Here is a 22,104-nt window from a genome sequence, read left to right on the forward strand (position 1 = left end):
CACAGCTCTGTCAGGGGCTCTGGTTCTGAGGCACATACACGGCTTCTTAAAATTATTCAAGTGAGTGACAACTCCCTGTTCTAGCAGCCTTGTGGTATTAAGAGCTTCCAAGACTTTGGAATGAGAAGAAATGCTTGACTTCCACAAATGACAATAATATCACCTCCTAAAAGAGAACTTTAAATGTCCACATCATCCAACTTGGAGGCGGGTGTCAATTAAGGTGTTGGCTCTAGCAGGAGCTAGATACGGTTTGTAAGGGGTTGTTGTTGTTAAGTGCCGTTGAGTTGTAGATAGAGCAAATGTGTAACGCACCTTTTTGTACTGGTGGTCTTTTTCAAGGGTACAAATTAGAGAGAAATCTATTATTTCTTCAAGAAAATATCTAAGTGATGACAGCGGAAAATATAATTGGAAAAAATCTTTCAGAGGGCAAAATAAGAATGGAAAGAACAAAACAATTTTGGAAAGGCTGTTTTGCTGAAGTAGAACTAGAAGGGTGGATCAGAAAGGCAGACTTACCTATAACACACATTTTCAGTGCATGGGTTATGCACTCTGACAATGACAAAAACGTGCTGAAAGTGAGACCGGATGCTTTTTGGAGTAAAAGGAAGTGCTCCTGGCTCTTGGAAGACAATAGTAACGATGTCATTTCCGATGTGCCTTTTCCTCAGAAGCTGGAAGCAAGAAAGGGAACACATACACAAGAGTTAGAACAAGCTTTTCTTTACAAATATGCAATTATCTAGAACTCACTCCTCCTTTAATGTAAAAGTTATTCAGAAAAATATAGTCCTAAAAATACATAATTATTTAGAAGAACAACGTCCTTCTCGAGAAGCTAGTCCTCAATATTGAACATGAGCTGCATCCAAAGATATATGGACACACACAAAAACTCAATTTAGGTTTCTCTCTCTTATTTAAAAATGCAACTTGTTTTCCCTCCCTATCCATTTTTATTTAGTCTCTTATTTTTCACCCCTAGCATGTTGTTGATGTTAAGGGCCGTCAAGTCAGGCTTTGACCCATAGCGACTCTGTATAGGGTTTCCAAGGAGCAGTTGGTGAGTTTGTGGTTCAAATTGACTTTGCTGTCCAACGCATTTACAGCGCCACATCACCCCTAGCATAACAGCACTTTATAGATCAAAAGATTTTTAGGAAATTTTATGGTTTTAAGTTCTTCCAGTTTAAAGGAGGAGAAAGGGTGCTGAAAATTCCAGACTATTGTGTAAGAAGACCAGTCTCAACTTGTACATTTTGTACTCCCATAATAACCTGGGAGTCCTGGTGTGGCACTGTAGGATAAACACAAGATTAGTTGTTCAAACTCACCAGCTGCTCCTTGGGAACCCTACACAAGGTTGTTGTGAGTCGAAACCGACATGACTGCACTTAACAACAATAAAAAAATTAATGCATTTTCACAATTTAAAAACAATCTAGAAACTCTTATTTTGGTGGACAATAAACTGAAACTTATGAATTTTAATGTGGCATTTAAATGTAACTCAGAAACATAAAACTGCACCAGAGCAGCAGCAATAAAACTCCAAAATTTGTAGTCTTATAAGTCACAAATGTGGCAGGAGAAAATGAACACCTTTCACTCCCCCCTCAGCAGTAATACATACAGCAGTTGGTGAGTTTGTGGTTCAAATTGACTTTGCTGTCCAACGCATTTACAGCGCCACATCACCCCTAGCATAATAGCACTTTATAGATCATAAGTAACAAAGCTTTCCTTTTGATGTTCTCACTGCCAAGAGAGATGTTTTGAAGTTCGCTTGTCCCCTGCAGTCCAAGTTTCTCCTACACCATTAGGGCTCTGTTTAGATAACACCTCTTCTGAAAAGAATCTATTATCAACACTGCGATGGTGCTCGACCCATGCATCCTGTTGTTGTTGTCATTGTTAGGTACCATCAAGTCTGTTCCGATTCATAGTGACCCTATGCACAACAGAACAAAACTCTACCCAGTCTTGTGCTGTCCTAACAACTGTAGATATGTTTGGGCCTATTGCTGATGCCACTGTGTCACTTCATCTCGCTGGGGTCTTCCTTTTTGTTGACCCTCACTTTACCAAGCATGATGTCTTTCTCCAGGGACTGATCCCTCCCGACAACATGCCCACATGAGAGATGAAGTCTTACCATCCTTGCTTCTACAGAACATTCTATCTGTGAGCATTCTGGCTCTTCTTCCAATACAGACGGACTTGTTTGTTTTCAAAAAAGCCCACGGTTTTTTCAATATTCTTTACCAACACCATAACTCAAAGCCATCAATTGTCCTGTGGTCTTCCCTTACTCATTATCCAACTTTCACATTCATATGAGGTGAAAGAAATTATCATTACTTAGGTCAGGTGCACCTTACTCTTTAAAATGACATCTTTGTTCATCAACACTTTAAAGAGATCTTTGGCAGATTTGCCAAATGCAATACGTAGTCTGGTTTCTTGACTGCTGCTTCCATGATTGTTGATTTAGGATCCAAGCAAAAAGAAGTCTTTGAAACTTCAATCTTTTCTCTGTTTATCATAATATAATTTATTGACACAGTTGTGAGGATTTTTGCTTGCTTTATATTGAGATACAATCCACACTGAATATTTTTGTCTCTTATCTTTATCATGAAGTATTTTAAGTCCTCTTTGCTTTCAGCAAGCAAGGCTGTATCATTTATGTATTGCAGGTGGCTAAGGAGTCGTTGGAGAAGGATATTATGTTTGGTAAGTTCAGAGAAAGAGAGGAAGACCCCCAACGAGATGGACTGGCCAAGTGGCAGCATCGATGGACTCAAGTGTGGCAACAGTAGTGAGGTTGGTCCAGGATCGGGTAGCGTTTCGTTCTGCTGTGCCTAAGGTCGCTATGGGTCGGTCCTGACTCGATGGCACCTAAGAACAACAACAAAGTAGTCTTTCCCCATCCTGATACCATGTTCTTCTTCATATAATACAGCTCCTCGGACTATACGCTCAGCATACAGATTGAATAAATACAGCGAAAGGATATAACCTGAGACACACCTTTAGTGCTCTTAACCCATTCAGTATGAACAACAGCCTCTTAGTTTATATAGTCATAGGTTCCTCATGAACACAATTAAGTGTTCTGGAATAGCCACTCTTTCCATGATATCCATAGCTTGCTATGATCCACAAAAATCAAAGTCTCTGCATAGTCTATGAAGCACAAGTAAACATCTTTCTGGCATTCTCTGCTTTCAGCCAAGATCCATGGTCTTTAAATTTGGGTGGGACATATTCAATATCATATTTTGGCTGTCGTGGACTTGTTTTTATTTTCTTCAGCTTCAGCCTGAACTTGCATATGAGCAATTGATGGTCATATGCAAGGTCAGGCCCCAGTGGGCCCCTGGCCTTGTTTAGACTGATGATATTTGTCTGAGTTTTGATTTCCTAGTTTTCAGTGAAGGCAGGCTCTCAAGACTCATTTGCTAAATGAATAAAGAATGTGATTGTATGATTGTTGCTAGGTTCTGGAGTCAGTTCTTACTTATAGGGCCATGCGTAGGGTTCCTGAGGCTGTAAATACTTATAGAAGCAGAAAGCCTCATCTTTCTCCTGAAATACATTATGGACACATAAAACTGTGCATTAAAATCCCACACCATTCTTTCCTCTGAATGCATCACTAATAAAGCCCATTGCTGTTGTTGTTAAATGCCATCGAGTTGGTTCCAACCCATAGCAACCCTGTAGAGAGTTTCCAAGGAGCGACTGGTGAGCTTCAATCACCAACCTTGCAGTTCAAACCAACTTTGCAGTCTAGCACAGTAACCCACAGCACCACCCCAGGACTCCTACTCACACACAGATAAGTTCATGGACGTAAAGGCATAGTATCTATGCTCAACAAATTGGTGATCTTTACTTTCAATGGACAAAAACCATCTTGTTTAGAGTTGATGATGTCACTGCAGGAATGGATAATGAATCTCAGGTAGTAAACCTATTTCCCAGCGGTAAGGGAGACAACTTCCTGGGGGGTCTGAACCTTCAACCTTACAGTTAACAGTCCAGTGCGCTTACGCTACCGTTTCACACCAGGACTCCATATTTCCATTTGCAGCTGCTGTGTGCCTTCAAGTAGGTTCTGACTCATAGCAACTCAGAATAGGGGTTCAGAGGCTATAAATCTTTATGGGAACAGAAAGTCCCATCTCCCACAGAGCAGCCAGTTGTTTCCAACTGTTGACCTTGTGGTTACAAGCCAATATGTAGCCCACTGCATGAGCAGGGCTCTTTATATTCCCATATACAGATATACTGCTGTTTTAAGAGCTGTCGAGTAAATTCTGACTCATAGCGATCCTATATTGGGTTTCCGAGGAGCAGCATGTTTGGTTTGAACCACCAGTCTTGTGGTTAGCAATTCAGTGTTTATCCTACATTGCCATACCAGGACTCCTATAAAGATAGACTGTTGTTTAATCCCACCGAGTCAGTTCTGACCTATAGCAACCCTGTATAGGGTTCTCCTAGGAGTGGCTGGTGGGTTTGAACTGCAAGCCCTTTGGTTAGCAGTCCAGTGCTTATCCTACAGTACCACACCAGGACTTCTATAAAGATATATTATTGTTGTTAAGTTCCGTTGAGTTGGTTCAGACTCAGAGAGACCCAGTTTAGGGTTTCCGAGGTGTATCCGGTGGGTTTGAACTGCAGACCTTGTTTCGCAGTCCAGTGCTCATCCACAGCGCCATACCAAAGAGTCCTATATTCAACTGTTAAAACCCTGGTGCTGTGGGTTAATGCGCTAGACTGCAAGGTCTGTTTGAACTGCAAGGCTGGTAGTTCAAGCTCACTAGCCGCTCTTAGGAAACCCTGTATAGGGTTGCTATGAGTCAGAACTGACTCAACAGCACTTCACAACAACAAAACAAGGGCACAAAAAGGACATTATTGCCAAATCAATGATTGGTGATTTGGCGTGATAAAAGAACTGGCAAGTGGTGTAATCTCTGCATTCTTCCAGAGTTCTCCAGGTGCCAGTTCAATCTCAGATCTGAATGCAGGAAAATCCCCACAGAAGTCAACATGGGTAAAGGTTAACACAAATATCACCTCACTGTCTGAGGGAGTTTTGAAACAGATATAGCATAAAGTCATTAATTAGACCCAGTGAACTATCTGTAGTTTTAAAGAAAAACTTGCCAGATAATTAACTAAAATGTATGGGAGAAAAAAAAAAAAAAAAATGAGCAGCAAATGAGGTTATATTCATTATATTTACCCATACAATAGCGGGCACAAGGAGCCCGGGGAGTACAGTGGATTATAAACTGGGCTGCTAACTACAAGGTCAGTAGTTCAAATCTACCAGGTACGCCGAGGGAGAAAGATGAGGCTTTCTGCTCCTGTCAAGATGAACAGCTTCAGAAGCCTTATACAAGGTCACTATGAGTCAGAACAAACTCAGCGGCACACACCCACACCACCACGGTGCACAAAGATGCTCACTTCAATCACTATTTCATTTAAAGGAAGAAAATGGAAGCAAGAATGAATGCATGTAACAAACACCAACAGACAAGCTGACAACTGACTTGGCTAAGTTATTCTTTCTTGTTCTCCCTGATAAGTAAAATAAACAATTCACAGGTACTATAACATGGTGAGAGAAACTCAGGAACAGTTAAAAAGGTACGTAGAGTATCATCTCACATTGTGCTCAAGCTGTTGGGTGAACATAAAACAGAAGCTTACCCTGTGCTTTATTCAATATCCTTGAAGCACAGTAATTCTGAGATTGCCTCACAGAAAGCAAAGCTGACAATGGTCAGGGCCAGGCATAGGGCTCTATGGTTCTTCCAGTCAAGGCGGTTGCTACTTTATGCCAACCGACCACCTCAACTACACATGTGAGGCCTGGACTGATTTAGCAGTCAGTCTTACTGTTGCCGTTACTGCAACAGCAAATTGGAAAGCTATTCCGATCCAATTTCTCTCCCAGTTGAAGGCAGAGATTGGGCCCAATTCTATACTCTACCACAGGAATATTTAAAGTGCAGGTTAAAGGACACTATATGGTTGGTTACCATGACAACAAACCAAGCAGATTTCTTCCTTGTTAAGAATATTCTTTCCCTTTGTAAAAGGCAGTTTAGTCAACCCAACTATGGTTACATAATAAACTTTGTAGAAAAATAAATGAGGATTTATTAAGAAATATTAAGTTGAACACCCTTTTAAGGAGAAAAAAGTTAGCTCTTTGATCATTAATAGGATGCTTGAGTTTGTTTAGTAACTAAAGAAATACAACATCTGGAATGCTACTGAAGAACTATTCACTGTTTTTAAGTTTATCAAGCATAAATAACCTGAGGAATTTCTTGAAATTCTTATATAAGGCTGTGTTTTCTGTGGCATGTAATTTTGTTTATTAACTAGTCAGTGAAACTCTGTACAGGAACCATAAATAGAAGGGGCAGAGCGGGGGCACAATGTAAACAATAAAGCCACAAATCATGAGGGGCGAGTCCTTCTTGGTTACCAATATCCCTCGGGCAGTAATATATTAGTGACAGTGTGGCGCCGCGGTTAATGCATCAGACTGCAAATCCATTTGAACTGCAAGGTTGACGGTTCAAGCTCACCAGCAACTCCTTGGAAACCCTATACAGTGTCGTTATGCATCAGAACCAACTCGACAGCACTCAACAACAACAACAAGGTTATCAAACTTCTCTTTACTATAAATATAAAGCTCACAACACTTCAGCTCCAAGAGGGGAAGAAAAAAAAAAAAGTGTCTTCAACTACAAAAGTGAACTAATAAACACAGCATTATACAGATTTATACAGTCAATCCTTCGAAATTTCCAACACTTGGTTCAAGCTGTGAAACAGGAATAAGCTCTTGTTATGACAGGGCGAGTGAAAATGTGATTCTTCACCTACTCCCACAGTAGAAAGTATACAGATGCTACAGAAATAGCAGCCTTGGAATTAGTCTAGTTCCTTAAGTCGACTAAAGGGTTTCGCAGGCCCAGCTTCAACTTGGTGCAACATCAAAAGCAAAGGAAAACAAACAACTGTCAACTAGTCACATTGGGCGGAATCAAAAACTGCATAAAGCTTAACTGGGTTACATCTATTTATCGCTATACAAATAGTTCATTGCCGTCATCTTTTTACAAAAGAGAAAAAAACACAACTTTTTATTGTGAATTGAGGGTTTCCAGAAAAGATCATCCAATCATATCCTTTGTTTCATCTGAGTGATTGCAAATCCCCTCCATGCAACAACAGTTGTCCAGCTTCCTCCTCACCGTCCCTATTTCCATTCTATCCACCTGCCCATCCCTACTCAACTATGCCTTCAGGTAAATGTTGCCCTTTTGATCTTGAATGACTGACCAGTCCATGGTGAGCATATCTTCCTAGTGTTGTTGTCTCCACTACGTACCTATCTACTGCTTGGCTAAAAACTGGGCCACGAGAGTGGGTTCCTTTCAGACCTGAAGGGTGGCTGAGGGCCATACTCTCAGGTTCCTTCAGTCTTTTTCTGACCAGCAAGTCCAGTCTTTTTTTTCAAATAATTTTGAGTTTTGTTCCACATTTTCTCCTGTTCTATCTGAGACCTTCCAATGTGATCCCTTTCAGAGCAACTAACTGGCAGTGGTAACCACGCACCATCTAGTTCTTATGGTCTCAGAGTGGTGGAGACTGATGTTCACATGTTCCATTAGTCCACTGTGTTACAATAATCAGTCAGTCACAATCAGGCCCGCCATTTTAGGCTGTACCTTCCGGGTTTCTTCCCTCTCCCTTCCCTTCAACTCCATTTTACAATCTTAGGTTTCTGTTTCCCTGCCAGTCTAAGCTGCAAGGTGTGTAGTTTAAAAGGCAACATGGCTTTTGATAGGCCAGAGCTACCAGCAATGACATGTGATCTCCTGATTTGAACCTATATAAGTCCTCTCCCTTCCGCCTTCTGCCTTCACTCTCAGGCCGAGGTCACCCTGCTCTTCCTCACCCTGAATAAAAGTCTCTAGACGGGCCGTCTGGTGTGCGGTGTGGTTGATGAGCGATGTTGGGTCATAGTTTTTCCCTTTCACATTGGGCTAATTGATTCCAAGCATCTACAATTGTCATCACCTTTCTTTATTCCACACATGGAGAGACAAATTTATCTGCACCTTCGACAGCTGCTCATGAGCTTTAAAGATCCCAGGAGTTACTCACCAAAGTAGGATATAGAACATTAACATTGTAGTTGTGAACTATGCAATGCCAATTCATCAAGCTGCCCCTTGAGACTTTTTTTTAAAACAGGTCAGAAGGTAGGCACTTTGTATCTAATTCTGTGAGGGGGCGGAAATCAGACTGTGACAGAGAAGCAGAAGGTTGTTATTAAGAAGTTTTCTCATAATGACACTAGGGGAAAAAAGCTTCATTAGAAGCTGCAGAGGACTGACCTCAGAGTCTCTCGTCTTCAAAAAGAAGCAACAGCTGTGAGCTAAGCCCTACAATGTTCAATAGACTCCTGTGAGCCCAGCTGGAGACCTGGTTGGCCAGCAGTGTGGCAAGACCTGGGGACTCTTGGACCCAGAGTCAGTGACACAGCCACAAAGGACTAGAGCGGAGAGTGAAGCGTCCAGCTGATAAGAAGAGAGGGCATATGCACAAGAACACCCACACTTGTAGATAATACCTGCTTGACCTGGCTTCAATGACTGGATGATCAGAGCTCAACTAGAAGAAGAAAGAAGAGGGGGAAAAAAAAAGGCATCTGATACAATTTGATGAACTTGACCTACACATATGGATGCAGTAGCTCAAAAGAGGGAACAAATCTTTACAGCAAGGATCATTCCCACCTTCTCCATACACAGAGTAGACAGGGATGGGCAACTTGGACACTGGCTACACAAAATGGGGGTAGGAGCCACAAAGGCAAGAAGTGACTGGTTTACAAGCTTTCAAGAGGGAACCTAGATCCAGAGGGCATGGAGGAAGGTAGAATCTCCAGTGAGTAGTATACAATCTGTCTGGGCGGGGCTGATGAAAGGAAATGCAGATAGGTCTCTTGTGACACAATAGTAAATAATTGTTATCAGGCCTGATTGTGAGGGTTGGAAATGTAAAGGTAGACGTTTTATAGCAAGGAGGGGAGTGATTAACTTTGCAGTCTAGGAGCAGAGGTCCCTGGAACCATCAAGGGAGAAGAGTGGAGAGCAGGACCCTACCCAGAGAAGCAGTGATGCCTGGGATGGAGGCAGAGACGATGACGTGGAGAGATGGTGCAGCTGGGGACTTTAGACACAGAGAGGGAGCGGGGCTGTGTGCTGATGACAGGGGGGCAGGCTTGCAGGGTAAACCCTTTGGTTGGTTGATGATGCATGGAGGGGATTGTAACCATGGCAGTGAAACAATATAGGATAGGATGAATGTAAAACTAATGTTCTCCATGTAAACTATCACATAATTCATAATAAAACATTAAAAAAAAAAAAAAAAAGAAGCAACATCTGGTAATTAGCCAGGCTTTGGTCAAAGATAAAATTGTATCATGTAATGATTATTTTATAAGTTTCTGAATTTCAAGCGATGAACTCATAATTTAGCAAAAAATTATTGTTATAATCCCATAAAATCAATCACAAATTCTAGACCCTGGTCCTTAGGTTCTAATCTCGTCATTGAGTTTCTACACAAAGAAGAGGTTGGTCTTGAGTAAGATCAGTCATTTTCAAATGTAATCTCAGGCACCTACAGGTACCCCCCCTTAGGTACCTCCCTGGGTCTCTGATGTCCTGCCATCAGAGATAGCAGAGCAACTCCCCAACTTTATGCACACGTTTAAAAAAAGAGACGTTTTCCTCCGTGCTGGGCGGGCATTGAGCTCCTTCATCTGATTTGTCTTTTAGCCTCAGTTTGAAGAGTTTCACTGCCAGAGTGAAATTTGAAAACTACTAGACCAGCTAATTTGTTAAGTTATTTCCATGGATAATATCTCCTGACACCTAAAACATGACCTGTCTATAGAACAAGTAAAATGGAATCTCATAGGGGACAAGTCCTGGGGAAGGGATTTGGACTATGAAACAGGTCCAGATAGATTTATGGAAATGAACTGAAAAGAGTCGTCTCTGCGAGCAGTGTTTCTTATCATTCCCTGGGTCTGGTTAGGGTTTCCTTGTAAAAGTCAGAGACATTCCAAAGATTAAACTTGGGTGAACTCTCTAAAGACTCTTAATACATGTTGGAATCAGCTTTCAGCTTGATTTATTACAAGAACAAACATCAGAAATGAGATCTGATGTAGACGAGTGTGGGCCAGTCAAAAACACTGGTGTTAATGAGGCCAAGATTACAGGAACAAGTCAGGTATAGACAAGTTCACTTCACTAAGTTATGTCAGCTTCAAACTGCATTCATAAATTCAGCTGGTCATCTCAAACATCTGACGCCCTGGCATCCACATAACTCATGGGAACGAGTGTGGTGGGTTAGAGATAAAGAAAGTGTTCTAGAACCAGTACAACCGGTAACACATCTGGAAAGTGCATCTCTCCAGATTACACAGCAGCATAAGCGACCGACAAACAGAACATTCTTAGGACAACTCATGATTAGCAAAATATTTCATTAAACAACAGTGGAAAAATGATATTTTGAAATTGATAATTATCCCTTTACTCTCTTAACTAATCAGTTCTTAGTATTTAATAATTGATCTCTAGGACAGGTGGCAAGAAAATAAAATGCAAATAAGTAAACTAAGATACTCCACTCCTCTAACCAGTGAATGATAAATCATCAGGAACACGCTCTGTGCCAAGCTCTGTTTTAAGTGCTTCCCATGTATTAACTCGTCAAGTCCTCATAACCACCATCTGAAAATGGTTTTGGTCATTCGTTCAATAAATGCATACTGACTAGTTACTATTTTCTAGGTGTTCTGGGTACTAAGTGCATCAAGATATGTGACCAAAACAGATAAAACCACTACCAAAAAGTAACCATGAGCGGTCTGCCCCAGATCACATGACACTGGCTCTAGAACTTGCTCCTGACAACTGGAAATACTGCTGAAGTGTTTTTGTGGATTTTTTATTTTTTTCATCCAAGAAGAAGGAAGCGTCAACCAAGCGTCAGAGAATTCTAACACTCAGAGAGAGGTGTTTACAACATCTCATCCAAACATGCTCAGGAAACATATCTCTACAATATAGAGTTGCTTTCTCCTTGGGTGTGACTCTAGAATCCTTTTTAATGCAGTGTTCAAATCAGCCCGTTTGCTATCTAGACTAGGGCTTTGATTTGCATTTAATGATATCAAGACTTCTTGAAAGAGTAAGAACTTTACTCATGGGGCAAGTAACTGACCCATTCTTCACTCTATCTTGCACTGACTTGCCAGGTAGTGCAGTGAGCACACACACTTTCTACTAGATCACATACAGGACCATATCTCTTCCACATACAACAGTAAGCATATTTATTAAAAAATATTTTTTTCACATGTTCCACATCTATTTCCTCAACATAATTTATTCAGTGGCATAGGTTATCACGCAAGTTTTTTGTTTTTTTTAATTACCCAAAGAAGTCTTTAGGGTACAGAGTTTATAATGTGTGATAAACATTGGACTGCTAACCACAAGGTTGGCGGTTCAAACCCACCAGATGCTCCTCAGACACCCTATTCAGAATTGCTATGAGTTGGAACGGACTCTACAGCACTTTACAAGTTACAGGATTTGTTTTTTTTAAATCTCCATTTTTCCTGATGTTCAAATCTCTCTCTCATATACATTCACACATTTTCACTTTCTACTTCTCCAGATTTTTATGTGCAGGATATTTCTAGGACCGTTTCAGATGCAGCGAATCCATAACCCTTCAGAGCTTAATGACCATATAATCAAAAGTGGGCAGGGGAAGTCAGTAGTGTTGGTTTTAGGAAACAGTAAGGTTAAGCAGACTTCATAACCTCAGAGGTTTCCACAAGAGATCGTAGATAGGGCCCGTTCAGTTTGGAGTCCAATGACTCAAGTAATTAGTGATGCAAAGCGCTTTGTGGTTTGAAAGCTCAATAACTGGGGTCAAAAGTCACTGGCTCTAGTTCTCCTGAAGTACTGACAGATTTTCTTGGTGTGAGTAAGCCCTATGAGTTTTCTGGGCAACAAGTCCTGCTGAGTTTAATTACTAAATGATTCACAAGTATCTGCTGGACAAATGCACCAGTCTAAATTAGGCTAATAATTCAGTTACTCTAGTTGGAAGTTTTCCAAATAAACAGACTTTCTTTAAGTTAAAACAGCCATACATGCATGGACCTACTGATTGTAACGCTAGCTCATAAAAAACGGAGCTAGCAATAACCAACAGAAGAACAATGAAAAAGGACGAATGTCACCTAAAGTCAAGAGCCTCGGTTTCTCATGGGAATTGTAGGGTCTAAGGCCATTCCTGCAACTAGTGATGGAAGAACAGAAGGAAGCTGGCTCAATTTCGTTTTTGGAAAATGATGATTTTTTTTCTTCCTTTGTAGAATTTCATAAGTGTTAAAAAAAAAAAAAAGAAAAATACTCTAAAATGATTATGTTTCATTTATTTCACATTTATTGACCACCTCTAGGTAGTCATTGGAGTCTAGTGGGTATGTGTTGGGTTGCTAACTATTAGGGCAACCATTTGAGTCCACCAGGAATTCCGAGGGAGAAAGATGAGGTTTTCGTTCCTGGATAGATTTATAGTCTTGGAAAGACTTGACAGGGTCACTATGAGTTGAAACTGACTCCAATGCACACCACCACCACCACCACCACCAGGTAGTCCTCAATGCTTTAATATATTTAGAGCACCAAAGGAGCAATTAGGTGATATCAGCAGAACTAAGTTTCTTAAACATGAAAACAACTTGTGTTTTAATTCTAGAGTTAACTGAAATTCAACTGAACCTTAAAATTAGCTCACACCATGAATCCGTTGTAAGATCCAGAGTATAAGTAACTGAGGCAGTCAGTGTTCTCTAGAGAGACGTTAGTTGTAATACTCTAAGAGTCTTCAAGATTCCAAATATGGTAAGGAATGGAACCATATCTCTCGCCTCCTATATCCTCCCTCCTCTATCCCAGACTATCCTCAAAATCCCACCATTCTCCTAAGGAGAGTAGACAGAGCATTTCAAATACTATTAGAACAAGGGGAAAAGTGGTCATTCTAGTACCAGTCTTTGCAAAACTCTTGACCCACTTACTCAGTGTTATTTCTGTGGTTGTTATTAAGTGCTACCAAGTCAGTTCTGACTCACAGCGACCCTGTGGAGGATTTGGAAGGAATGACTAGTGGGTCTGAACCACCAACCTTGTGGTGAGCAGTTCAGCGTTTAACCTATAACATCACACCAAGACTCCTTTACAATACACTACACAAAGTTACTATGTAAATTATCTCACGATGTTTTATTTGTTATTTCAATCTTTGAAAAGTTTTCAATTTTTAGAAAGCAACTGCATTCAAAGAACATTTTTGCTCCTTATAAAAAGGTTAATACACTAAAATAGTCAACAAATCCAATGAAAACTGAAGGAGGAAAAATGGTTGGAAATAACAGCAATTCTAAGAATTACAAATAATATTCTGTCGTTAAGTGCCGTTGAGTCAATTCCAACTCACAGTGACCCTGTATAGGGCTTCTGAGGAGCAACTGGTGAATCTGAATCACAAAAGTTGTGGCGAGCAGCTCAGTGCTAATCCTATGGGGCCACACCGGGTCTCTGTGCAAATAAATCACTCACCCACATACAGAAACCTTAGTTCAGGTTACAGAATTTTTCTTTTTTTTTCAATTACACAGTTGACATTAATATACTTTTTAAGATTTTTGCCTCCTGAGAAATAAAGGAGATTCTGGAAGAGTTTTCTAAGTCTTATAAGACAAAAAGTACAATAAAATTTGTGCAATAGTAATACTTCGTCCCTTTAAGGCCAGTCCAAACACTTTTAATGATAGGATTTGTTGCTGCTGCTGTTAAGTGTCATCGAATCAGTTATGACTCACAGCAACCTCATAGGGTTTCCAAGAAGCAGCTGATGGTTTGAACCTCCAATCTTGTGGTTAGCAGTTGTAGTTAAAGCTTATTAATGCTATTCAAGAGAAAGAAAGATAAGAAACACAGCCTAAAACAAAATAATGGTTCTTTGCAAATTCTCAATTTGTTTATATTGCCAATGGGCTGGCCTCAGGTTTAGTACTAACTCTAGACCGGAAGAGGCTGCATGAAGACGTACCTGTTGTCTATTGTTGGGCATGTAGGGCAGCATTGTTGACACATGGAACATGAGTTCATAATCTTTGTACGTGGTATACAGGGAATGAGTTCCAGTAGAATCAGCTAAAAACAAAAATTGATTATAAAAAGAAGTTAGCCAAATATAAACTGTAGACTTTATGCTTAGAAACTCAATAATACAAAAACCAGATTTAACTGAAAAACAAAAAGCAAAACAGAACTTGAACCTAGTGGCATCCTGATACTGATCTTCCTGGACCCTCACGACACACTGTAAGATTCGGTTTTCTTTCCCTCTGCTCTTGCCCACCTGCTTTGGTTTCCTGCATACTACTTGAGTCTATCTTCACAGTAACATTAGGTGGCCCACTGAGGGCCAGGAACTCCTCCCATGAGGCGTACAGGTGAACAAAGGAAGAAAGAAGAGAGACAGAGTTCAGTCAGGGTGCAATTATGGGAAGGTGTGAATTAACCAGCAGTGATTCTTTTCCCTTCTTTTTCTGTGAGTTTTTGTGTTTATGGCTAACGGTTAATTCTTAGTTATTCTTGATTTTCCAGGAGCCTGATAAAATGAAACAGACTTGACTTAACATGGAAATGGGTAAAACATGATTATTTTAAAAATTGCTTTCACAGAATGATGTAATTATTCTTATCCTTTAAACAGAAAATACAGTATGATAGTCATATGAACTAAGACAATGGAGAAGGAATGTAATCTCTAACTGCATATTATACACTGACATGTGTTTTTTAAAAACCCTGACATTCAAACCCTATTCATTTTCGGAAAGGCAAAAGGATTCTTTGCAAATTCAAACCCCATTTGCATTATCAGTCAGATTACTTCAGATTTAGAGTTTCAGACACAGTAACTATTCAGTAATACTCTCGTGGTATATTTTTGAGTCATCCTGCATATAAGAAAAAGAAAACAAAAAGATATTCGGGAAAAAGTCAGAATACAGACTGCTTTCCCCGCTCTGATTTCTATAGCGGCTTGTTTTTCTTTTAATCAATGAAAAACAATGTTGCTCAGTGTTATTTCAACAAAGTTTTATTACAATTTGTTTGAAATTACTTCTTCAGAGAGTTGTTGTTGTTGTGTGCTGTGGAGTCGGTTCCGACTCAAAGCAACCCTGCACAGGGTTTCCGAGGCTATTAATCTTTACGGGAGCAAAACGCCTCATCTTTCTCCCACGGAACAGCTGGTAGTTTTGAACTGCTGACCTTGCGGTTTGCAGCCCGATTTGTAACCACTACGCTACCAGAGAATTGTTGTTGTTAAGTGCCGTCGAGTCGGTTCCGACCCATAGCGACCCTGTACAGGGTTACCGAGGGTGTAAATCTTTACAGGAGTAGAAAGCCTCATCTTTCTCCCGCGGAGTGACTGGTAGTTTCGAACCGCTGACCTTAAGGTTCGCAGCCCGATTTGTAACCACTACGCTACCAGAGTCCCTTTGAATTAATGGTTATAACTTAAAATATTAATATTTTTATTCTAACAATAAATTAAAATTCATGGACTTTTATTATTTATTATATAGGATTCTTTCAGAATCCTATTGTATGCCTTTCTTTCCAGTATTTATGTCTGATTTTGAGATCATTCTGGAAATTCTCTAGGAACAAAAAAATAGGTACAGCTTGTGAAAATTCTGAAGAGGAACATTAATTTCATGAATAAACAGAGTATTAAGTATTTATATTATCAATATAGATCAATCAATTTGCAGATAGTCAAAATTCATCCAATAGTCTATATACCAAATATTCCCAATACAAAGGCATTTTCTTCTTAACTAATTAATTATTGCTGTTGTTCATTAATAGGATCAGTACATTTGTTATTTTTCATAGGAGTTAATCAAAGGTGATATTCCATTTTGATCCTTGCCTCAGAACCTTAACATCAAACATTTCTTTGAAAGTAAACAAGCAAGCAAGTTACAAGGAAAAGGTAAAAAGCTCCTTGATGAGAAACTGAATCACAGCTAACAATACTGAAGCTCAAGTGACAAAATAGCCCAGGTATTTTCAATTACAAAGCCCATCTTGACACCATGTCATTGGATAGTTAAAATTCAGTGAGATGTGCTGACAAATGCTGTCATAGTCTAGTGAACAGTATTCAGGTTCAAGAAATCGCAACAAAAGACAAATTTTGGGAAATATGGTCAGTTTGTTTAGCGCAAGCAGTATTTAAAGTTTTCTAAAAGAAAGCTTTTATCTTCATTATCAGCATGGTATGGAAGATAGTACACTGACAACTTTGTTCAGGAGTTTGCTGCAAACATTTCTATTCAAAAAGAGATCTAGACCATTACTGTGTTCCCCGACTTTGTCACTCTTTGTACCAAGAGCATATGCGAGCTGTCCATGGCATAGTGGTTACACTCTTCTCTGGTCAGCAAAGCATCTTGGCATCTCAAAATCCTCTTCACTCTGACTCCATCTCATTTTGTATTTAAAAATGAAGCAACCTATTTTTAAGGGGTAAAGGATGCATGATAGTCTAGCTAGCCTAATGCCCTGAATTTTACTAGTGAGAAAAGTGAGGCCCATATTTGACCAAGGCTTGAATTGATTTTCCTAAATTTAAGGAGAAATCTTTTTCTTTGTCCATGAAAGACATATTTTTATGTGACCATCCCATGAGACAGGTCTTAAAGCTGCTCTGCTCTTTGCTAAGGGTGTTGTGACTTAGCCTTCTTTGCATCTCTCAGAGAGCCCAGCAAAATGCCTTGCTCATAGTATAAACATTTACTGATTATCAGAGTCAACATATCAAAAATAGCTCTTATGCTATCATCTCAATGAACAAAGGTGCTATAATACTATACCTGTAATATACCTAAGATATCTCCAAAGTCATAACAATTCAGAGCTGATGTCAAATCTCATATATAGACAAGTGTTTACACTGGAATGTACCTATAAGGAGTTCTTAAGTCTTTCTCTCCATCTCACGAGAACAGTACCTGCTCATTAGCTACAGTAGTACATGTTAAGCAGGTGTTTTCAACCAGGAAGGACACTCCTTAGGACAGTGTATCTGTGCCTTTAGGGGGTGCCTGGTGGTTTGCAGATAAGGGGAATTTGAAAGAAAAGAGAAGAACTTGAAAAGGGCTCGTTTATCTTCTTATATATTATATATATATATATATGCCTATATACATAATATATATGTTAATACATTGCAGGTTGTGAATTATTATCTAATTGTTGCATGTCTGAGGCATAAGTAATATGGATTTCATGTGTTAGCTAAGTTCCAACCCTGACACACACACAGGATAAACTCTGGCCCACATGTGCATTAACACTGTCTTCGGGTTTATGGTTCAAAACTGAATTTATCTAAAAGCTCATAACCCAGGAGAGGTTCTCATAATGACTTGATTCATTAAATCAAAAAGCACAAATATGACCAAAATGGAGTTTGAAAGATGGCCCCCAAATGGACTGGACTTTGTGGACAGGATTTGGAGATGTAGAGAGACTAGTGGAGAGAGGAGAGCCACATACTCCTCAGGCCATCATCTTCATGTCCATTCAGGCTGTGCCACCCTCTGAAACTGGGCACTCACTTAGCCACATGGCAAGTCTCCTCAGACTAGGACTGGTCCACAGGTCTCTAAGATTCCCCAATTTCAGACTCTTACCTGCTCCTTGCTTGCATGAATGAGAACAGCAGAAAAATTACCCTCTTTGGAATTTTAGAAACTGATAGCAACTAAATAACATGGCAAATGCCAAGATTAGAAACAAAGAATTTATGCGGCTCATACTAAGGCATGGAACTATGTAGATGATGATAATGAAAGAGAATCAGGTCACAGGAGGGCTGAAAGCTCCTGGTTTTAATTGGCCTGCCAATCAGCGGAGCCTCACTAAAGTCACCAAAAAATGAGGTGCTTTTCACTTCTATCTAGTCCAACTCCCCAGTTATATCCTGAACTCGGGAACAAAAACAAAAACCGGATGACTTGGCATCAGTGAATGTGTTAAGGATATTCTGTCTCTTGGAATGAATGCAGTGTTTGCTATATAGGAGTATAAGGAAGAGATGAGGCCAGAGAAAGAAAGGATTCTTCCTGAAACCCCAGGGTGCCTCTTAGTGCTGTTACACAGGAAAAAGAACTGACCTTTTGAGTTTATGTGAAGCCCAGATCTCTTCAAAAACATACTTCCTTTGCTCATCTGAGGAAATCTAAACTCTACCCCAAATGAGCTTGCTAGGCCATTCTAGGTTCAAGAACATGAGGACATGCAATCACTAGCTTAGATTTACACAGTCGGCCGAACTCTGGAGAATTAAACTTCCACACCCACAAATATGGAACTTACTTTTATTGTCTAGCTGAGCTCGGTATTTACTAAATCCTTTCAGTCTTACTCTCTGGCCCAGAAGATCCAGGAATTCCTCAAAAGCTGGTCCTGCCGTTTCATTGTTGTACATCTCCTCCTCTGTGCTCTGGCCTGCTTTGCAGTAAAGGATTCCAATCTTGTGCTGAAAGCTCAGCTGAAAAGGGGAAGAAATGGAATTACTTGCCAAGGAGTATCAGACAAGCTAACTTAAAGTAAAATGAAAACGAAAGAAGCTTAGAATTCGTTTTATGAAAGTATTCCAGAACAATTTCCATAAGCAAAACAGAAAAGTGTAGCATACCAAGTATGCTACAAAGTATGTACAGCATACCTTGGAGCTGTTTAGATGAGGTTCCAGACTGCTACAGTTAACACAGTGAGTCACACACATTTTTATATAAAAGTTATTTTACACTATACTGTAGTCTACTGAGTATGCAGTAGCATTATGAAAATGTTTGAAATGTTGTTAAGAATTACGAAAACATGACACAGAGACATGAAGTTTCCCATATGCTGCTGGAAAATGGTGCTTCATACAGGGTTGCCACAAATCTCCAAAGTTTTCATTAAAAAAAAAAGCTGGTGCTGTAGGTAATCCTAAGGTTGGTGGCTCAAACCTATCAAGCACTCCTCAGAAACCTTATACAGAGTTGATATGAGACAGAACCGACTCAACAGCACTTAACAACAACAATTAAAGCAAAGCAAGAATGCTTGTAACAAAACCAGAAACCCAAAGTACAGCTGGACAACTGGCAGAAGCCCTAAGAAACAGACTTCGTGGCCTTGGCCACATAGGGAATAGTCAGCGTTCCAAAAATGCCAGGTTCAAGCAGGACAAATGTAGAAATGAGGAGTCTTATCTTGGACTGCAAGATTTGCAGTTCAAGCTCACCAGTCGCTCATCGGAAACTCTGTACAGGGTCGCTATGAGTTGGCATCGACTCCCTGGCACTGAACAACAATACACACACCATGCAATAATTAGCATTATCTACCATGTCTGGGTGTGGCACTGTGGGCTAATGCACTGGACTGCAAGGTCGGTTTGAACCATAAGATTGGCGGTTCAAGGTTACCAGCTGCTCCTTGGAAACCCTATACAGAGTTGCTATGAGTCAGAACTGACTCAACGGCACTTAAAAACAACCAAGTAAGAAATAAAGGGCTTAAGCTTTTCAAAGTTTTCTGGTTCCTATTCAAGCTTTTCATTTGAACATATAGGGCAACTTCTATGACGTTTTTAGGAAGACATATTATCAAATTACAGTCTGGTAAGAAAAGAATCTCAATGGACACCGAGATGTATGAGTATACATGTATAAATGGAATAATGCCTTATTTTGATAAAAGTTAACATGTATTACATATTGACTGTTTTGAATAGAAAGCATCTGCTAAACACACACTCTCCCACAAGCAATTTTCCTAAATTGAAGAGTTCCTGTTGTCATTCTATCTCAGACTTCCTTCCCTCTGGGCTGGGGAGCAACTGGACTGTGACCCATTTTCACAGCTTCCCTGTTTTCCCCAAAGAGGAGACTTCTTCTCACTCACAAAACCAGCAATCTGAGCCTCAAAGACTGACAGATTAACAGGCATCACCCAACCCCCAAAAGACATCAATCCATAACACTGTCTACTTTTCACATCAAGCTTTAAAATAGAGCCTGAATCAAAATGGGGAGCTGACTGTATCAGTAAAATAAGTAAAATAATGCTTATTTCCCTTGAGCAGGAAAACGATAAAGGCAGGTTCATCCCCATCACCTAATGACAACACGCAACCTGAGATAGGAGAGGTGACACCTGCCAGGATAGTCTAAGCCTGCAGGAAATATTTCATTGCATGTCAAGATCAATTTACAGATGAGGAGGCAAAGCCAGCCAACAGCAGATTCAGAATGCATTCCAGCCCTGAATGCTATGGAGGAACATACAAGAAAACATCACCTGCTTACAACCTGAGTGAATCAGCTTTTATTGGTGAATAATGCTGGGGTCATAGCTTTGGGCTCCTGACAGAGCCACAGCACCTCAGTCCTGTAGGGTGTGAGGACGTGAGATGTGGCATGTTAACATCATGAGTTTTATTGAGTTCACTGGTCCAAGAAGAAAAGATTTCTGCTCACCCAGAGGAATATTTCTGATCAACTGTGATATCCAAATAAAGAAAATACCATACGAGGGGGTTTCAACAGTCGTGGAAAAATGGAATTAAAAGATAATGGAATTTCCCACTCGAAATTTGGGAAGCCCCCTTGTACTTGCTGCAAAAAGAACATCATCATCTTTAAAAAATGTGAGATAAAATGAAAATATCAAACATTGTCTCTTCATAAATGCTGATCCTGAGTGATTCAGATAAGCACTGGATGGATAACCTAAAGTTTGGTGGTTCAAATCTACCAGGCTGCTCCTCGGAAACCCCACATAGGGTCACTGTGAGTCGGAACTGACTGGACAGCACTTAACAACAACAACAACAAAAGTACATTCAGGAAACACTTTCTGATCAGGATGCTGAGGGTGTCCATGATTGTTGGAGTCTATACTAACGTTATTGTAACATGTCATCACAAACACTACTTCACATGCTACAAAGTGTCCGATCTCTCCTGACTCTCCGAAGAGGACTTCAGCTCTCCAGTTACTGGTTTGAATGAGACTTCACAAAAAGCACTGCAGAATAATGAAGGTGGGCACATGTAACTCAAATGTCCCACTGGTCGTGGATGTCTATACATACCGTTTCTACATAATCACCCACACTCGGTCTATGTCCCAGTGGCTCCGTGTATCAGTCCGCTGTCCCACTCTGTGACTCACTTCAAAGCCCTGTTAGCACCATTTGTCACCACCCTCTGGACATCTCATCTGTGTGCATCCATGCCTTCAATGTTCCTTGGGCTCAGAGAATCTGCTCTCTAGGTCACATCTGAGCTTCTCCCAGGGTGCCTTGGGGTCTCAGTAGGGGACCCCCTTTGCTTCCACATCTACCTCTTGGTGCGGAGGCCTACAGCAGTGTGGTTTGGGTTACAGTGTGGTCCCACACTACCTAAAAAAAGGACCCCAATCTACAGGAACAAGTTCTGTGTCCTTGAGCCTGTAGCCTTGATATTTCTTGTGGGCTCACATTCAGAAAAAAGTCAAATGACTGGAAACTTCTCTGCTTACCATGCCGCTTCTAACCTGTCTACTGTCAACGTAACATCCCTCTCTTCCTTCTCATCACACAAGTCAGCCTGTGTCTAGAGCCCACCTGTGGATAGGATCTCCGCCTTCCATTCAAAGAAGCTCTAAGAACCTGAGACTCAGGATGTCACTACATCAGACCTCAAAGCGTGGTGGAGAGCTAGCTGCCCAAAGGTCTGTGGGCTGGAGCTCCAGCTTCTCTGAAAATGCCTTGGGGGCACAAGGCCTCTGGATAAATTTGTCAAATGAGTGGACC

At 40.4% G+C, this 22,104-nt stretch overlaps 1 protein-coding gene across 1 annotated transcript in view; it reads right to left on the reverse strand.

The window, feature by feature from the left end:
* Nucleotides 1-22,104, reverse strand: part of SIPA1L2 (signal-induced proliferation-associated 1 like 2) — a 148,671-nt gene that overhangs the window by 93,055 nt on the left and 33,512 nt on the right. Inside the window, exons 4-6 of the mRNA XM_006874168.1 lie at nucleotides 18,630-18,804; nucleotides 14,278-14,381; nucleotides 523-680 (exon numbers count right to left, since the gene is read on the reverse strand). Of these exons, the coding sequence (XP_006874230.1) occupies nucleotides 523-680; nucleotides 14,278-14,381; nucleotides 18,630-18,804 (437 nt within the window). The remainder of the gene's footprint in view (nucleotides 1-522; nucleotides 681-14,277; nucleotides 14,382-18,629; nucleotides 18,805-22,104) is intronic.

Source organism: Chrysochloris asiatica, unplaced genomic scaffold, assembly GCF_000296735.1.
Source record: "Chrysochloris asiatica unplaced genomic scaffold, ChrAsi1.0 scaffold00265, whole genome shotgun sequence".
Lineage (NCBI taxonomy): Eukaryota > Metazoa > Chordata > Mammalia > Afrosoricida > Chrysochloridae > Chrysochloris > Chrysochloris asiatica.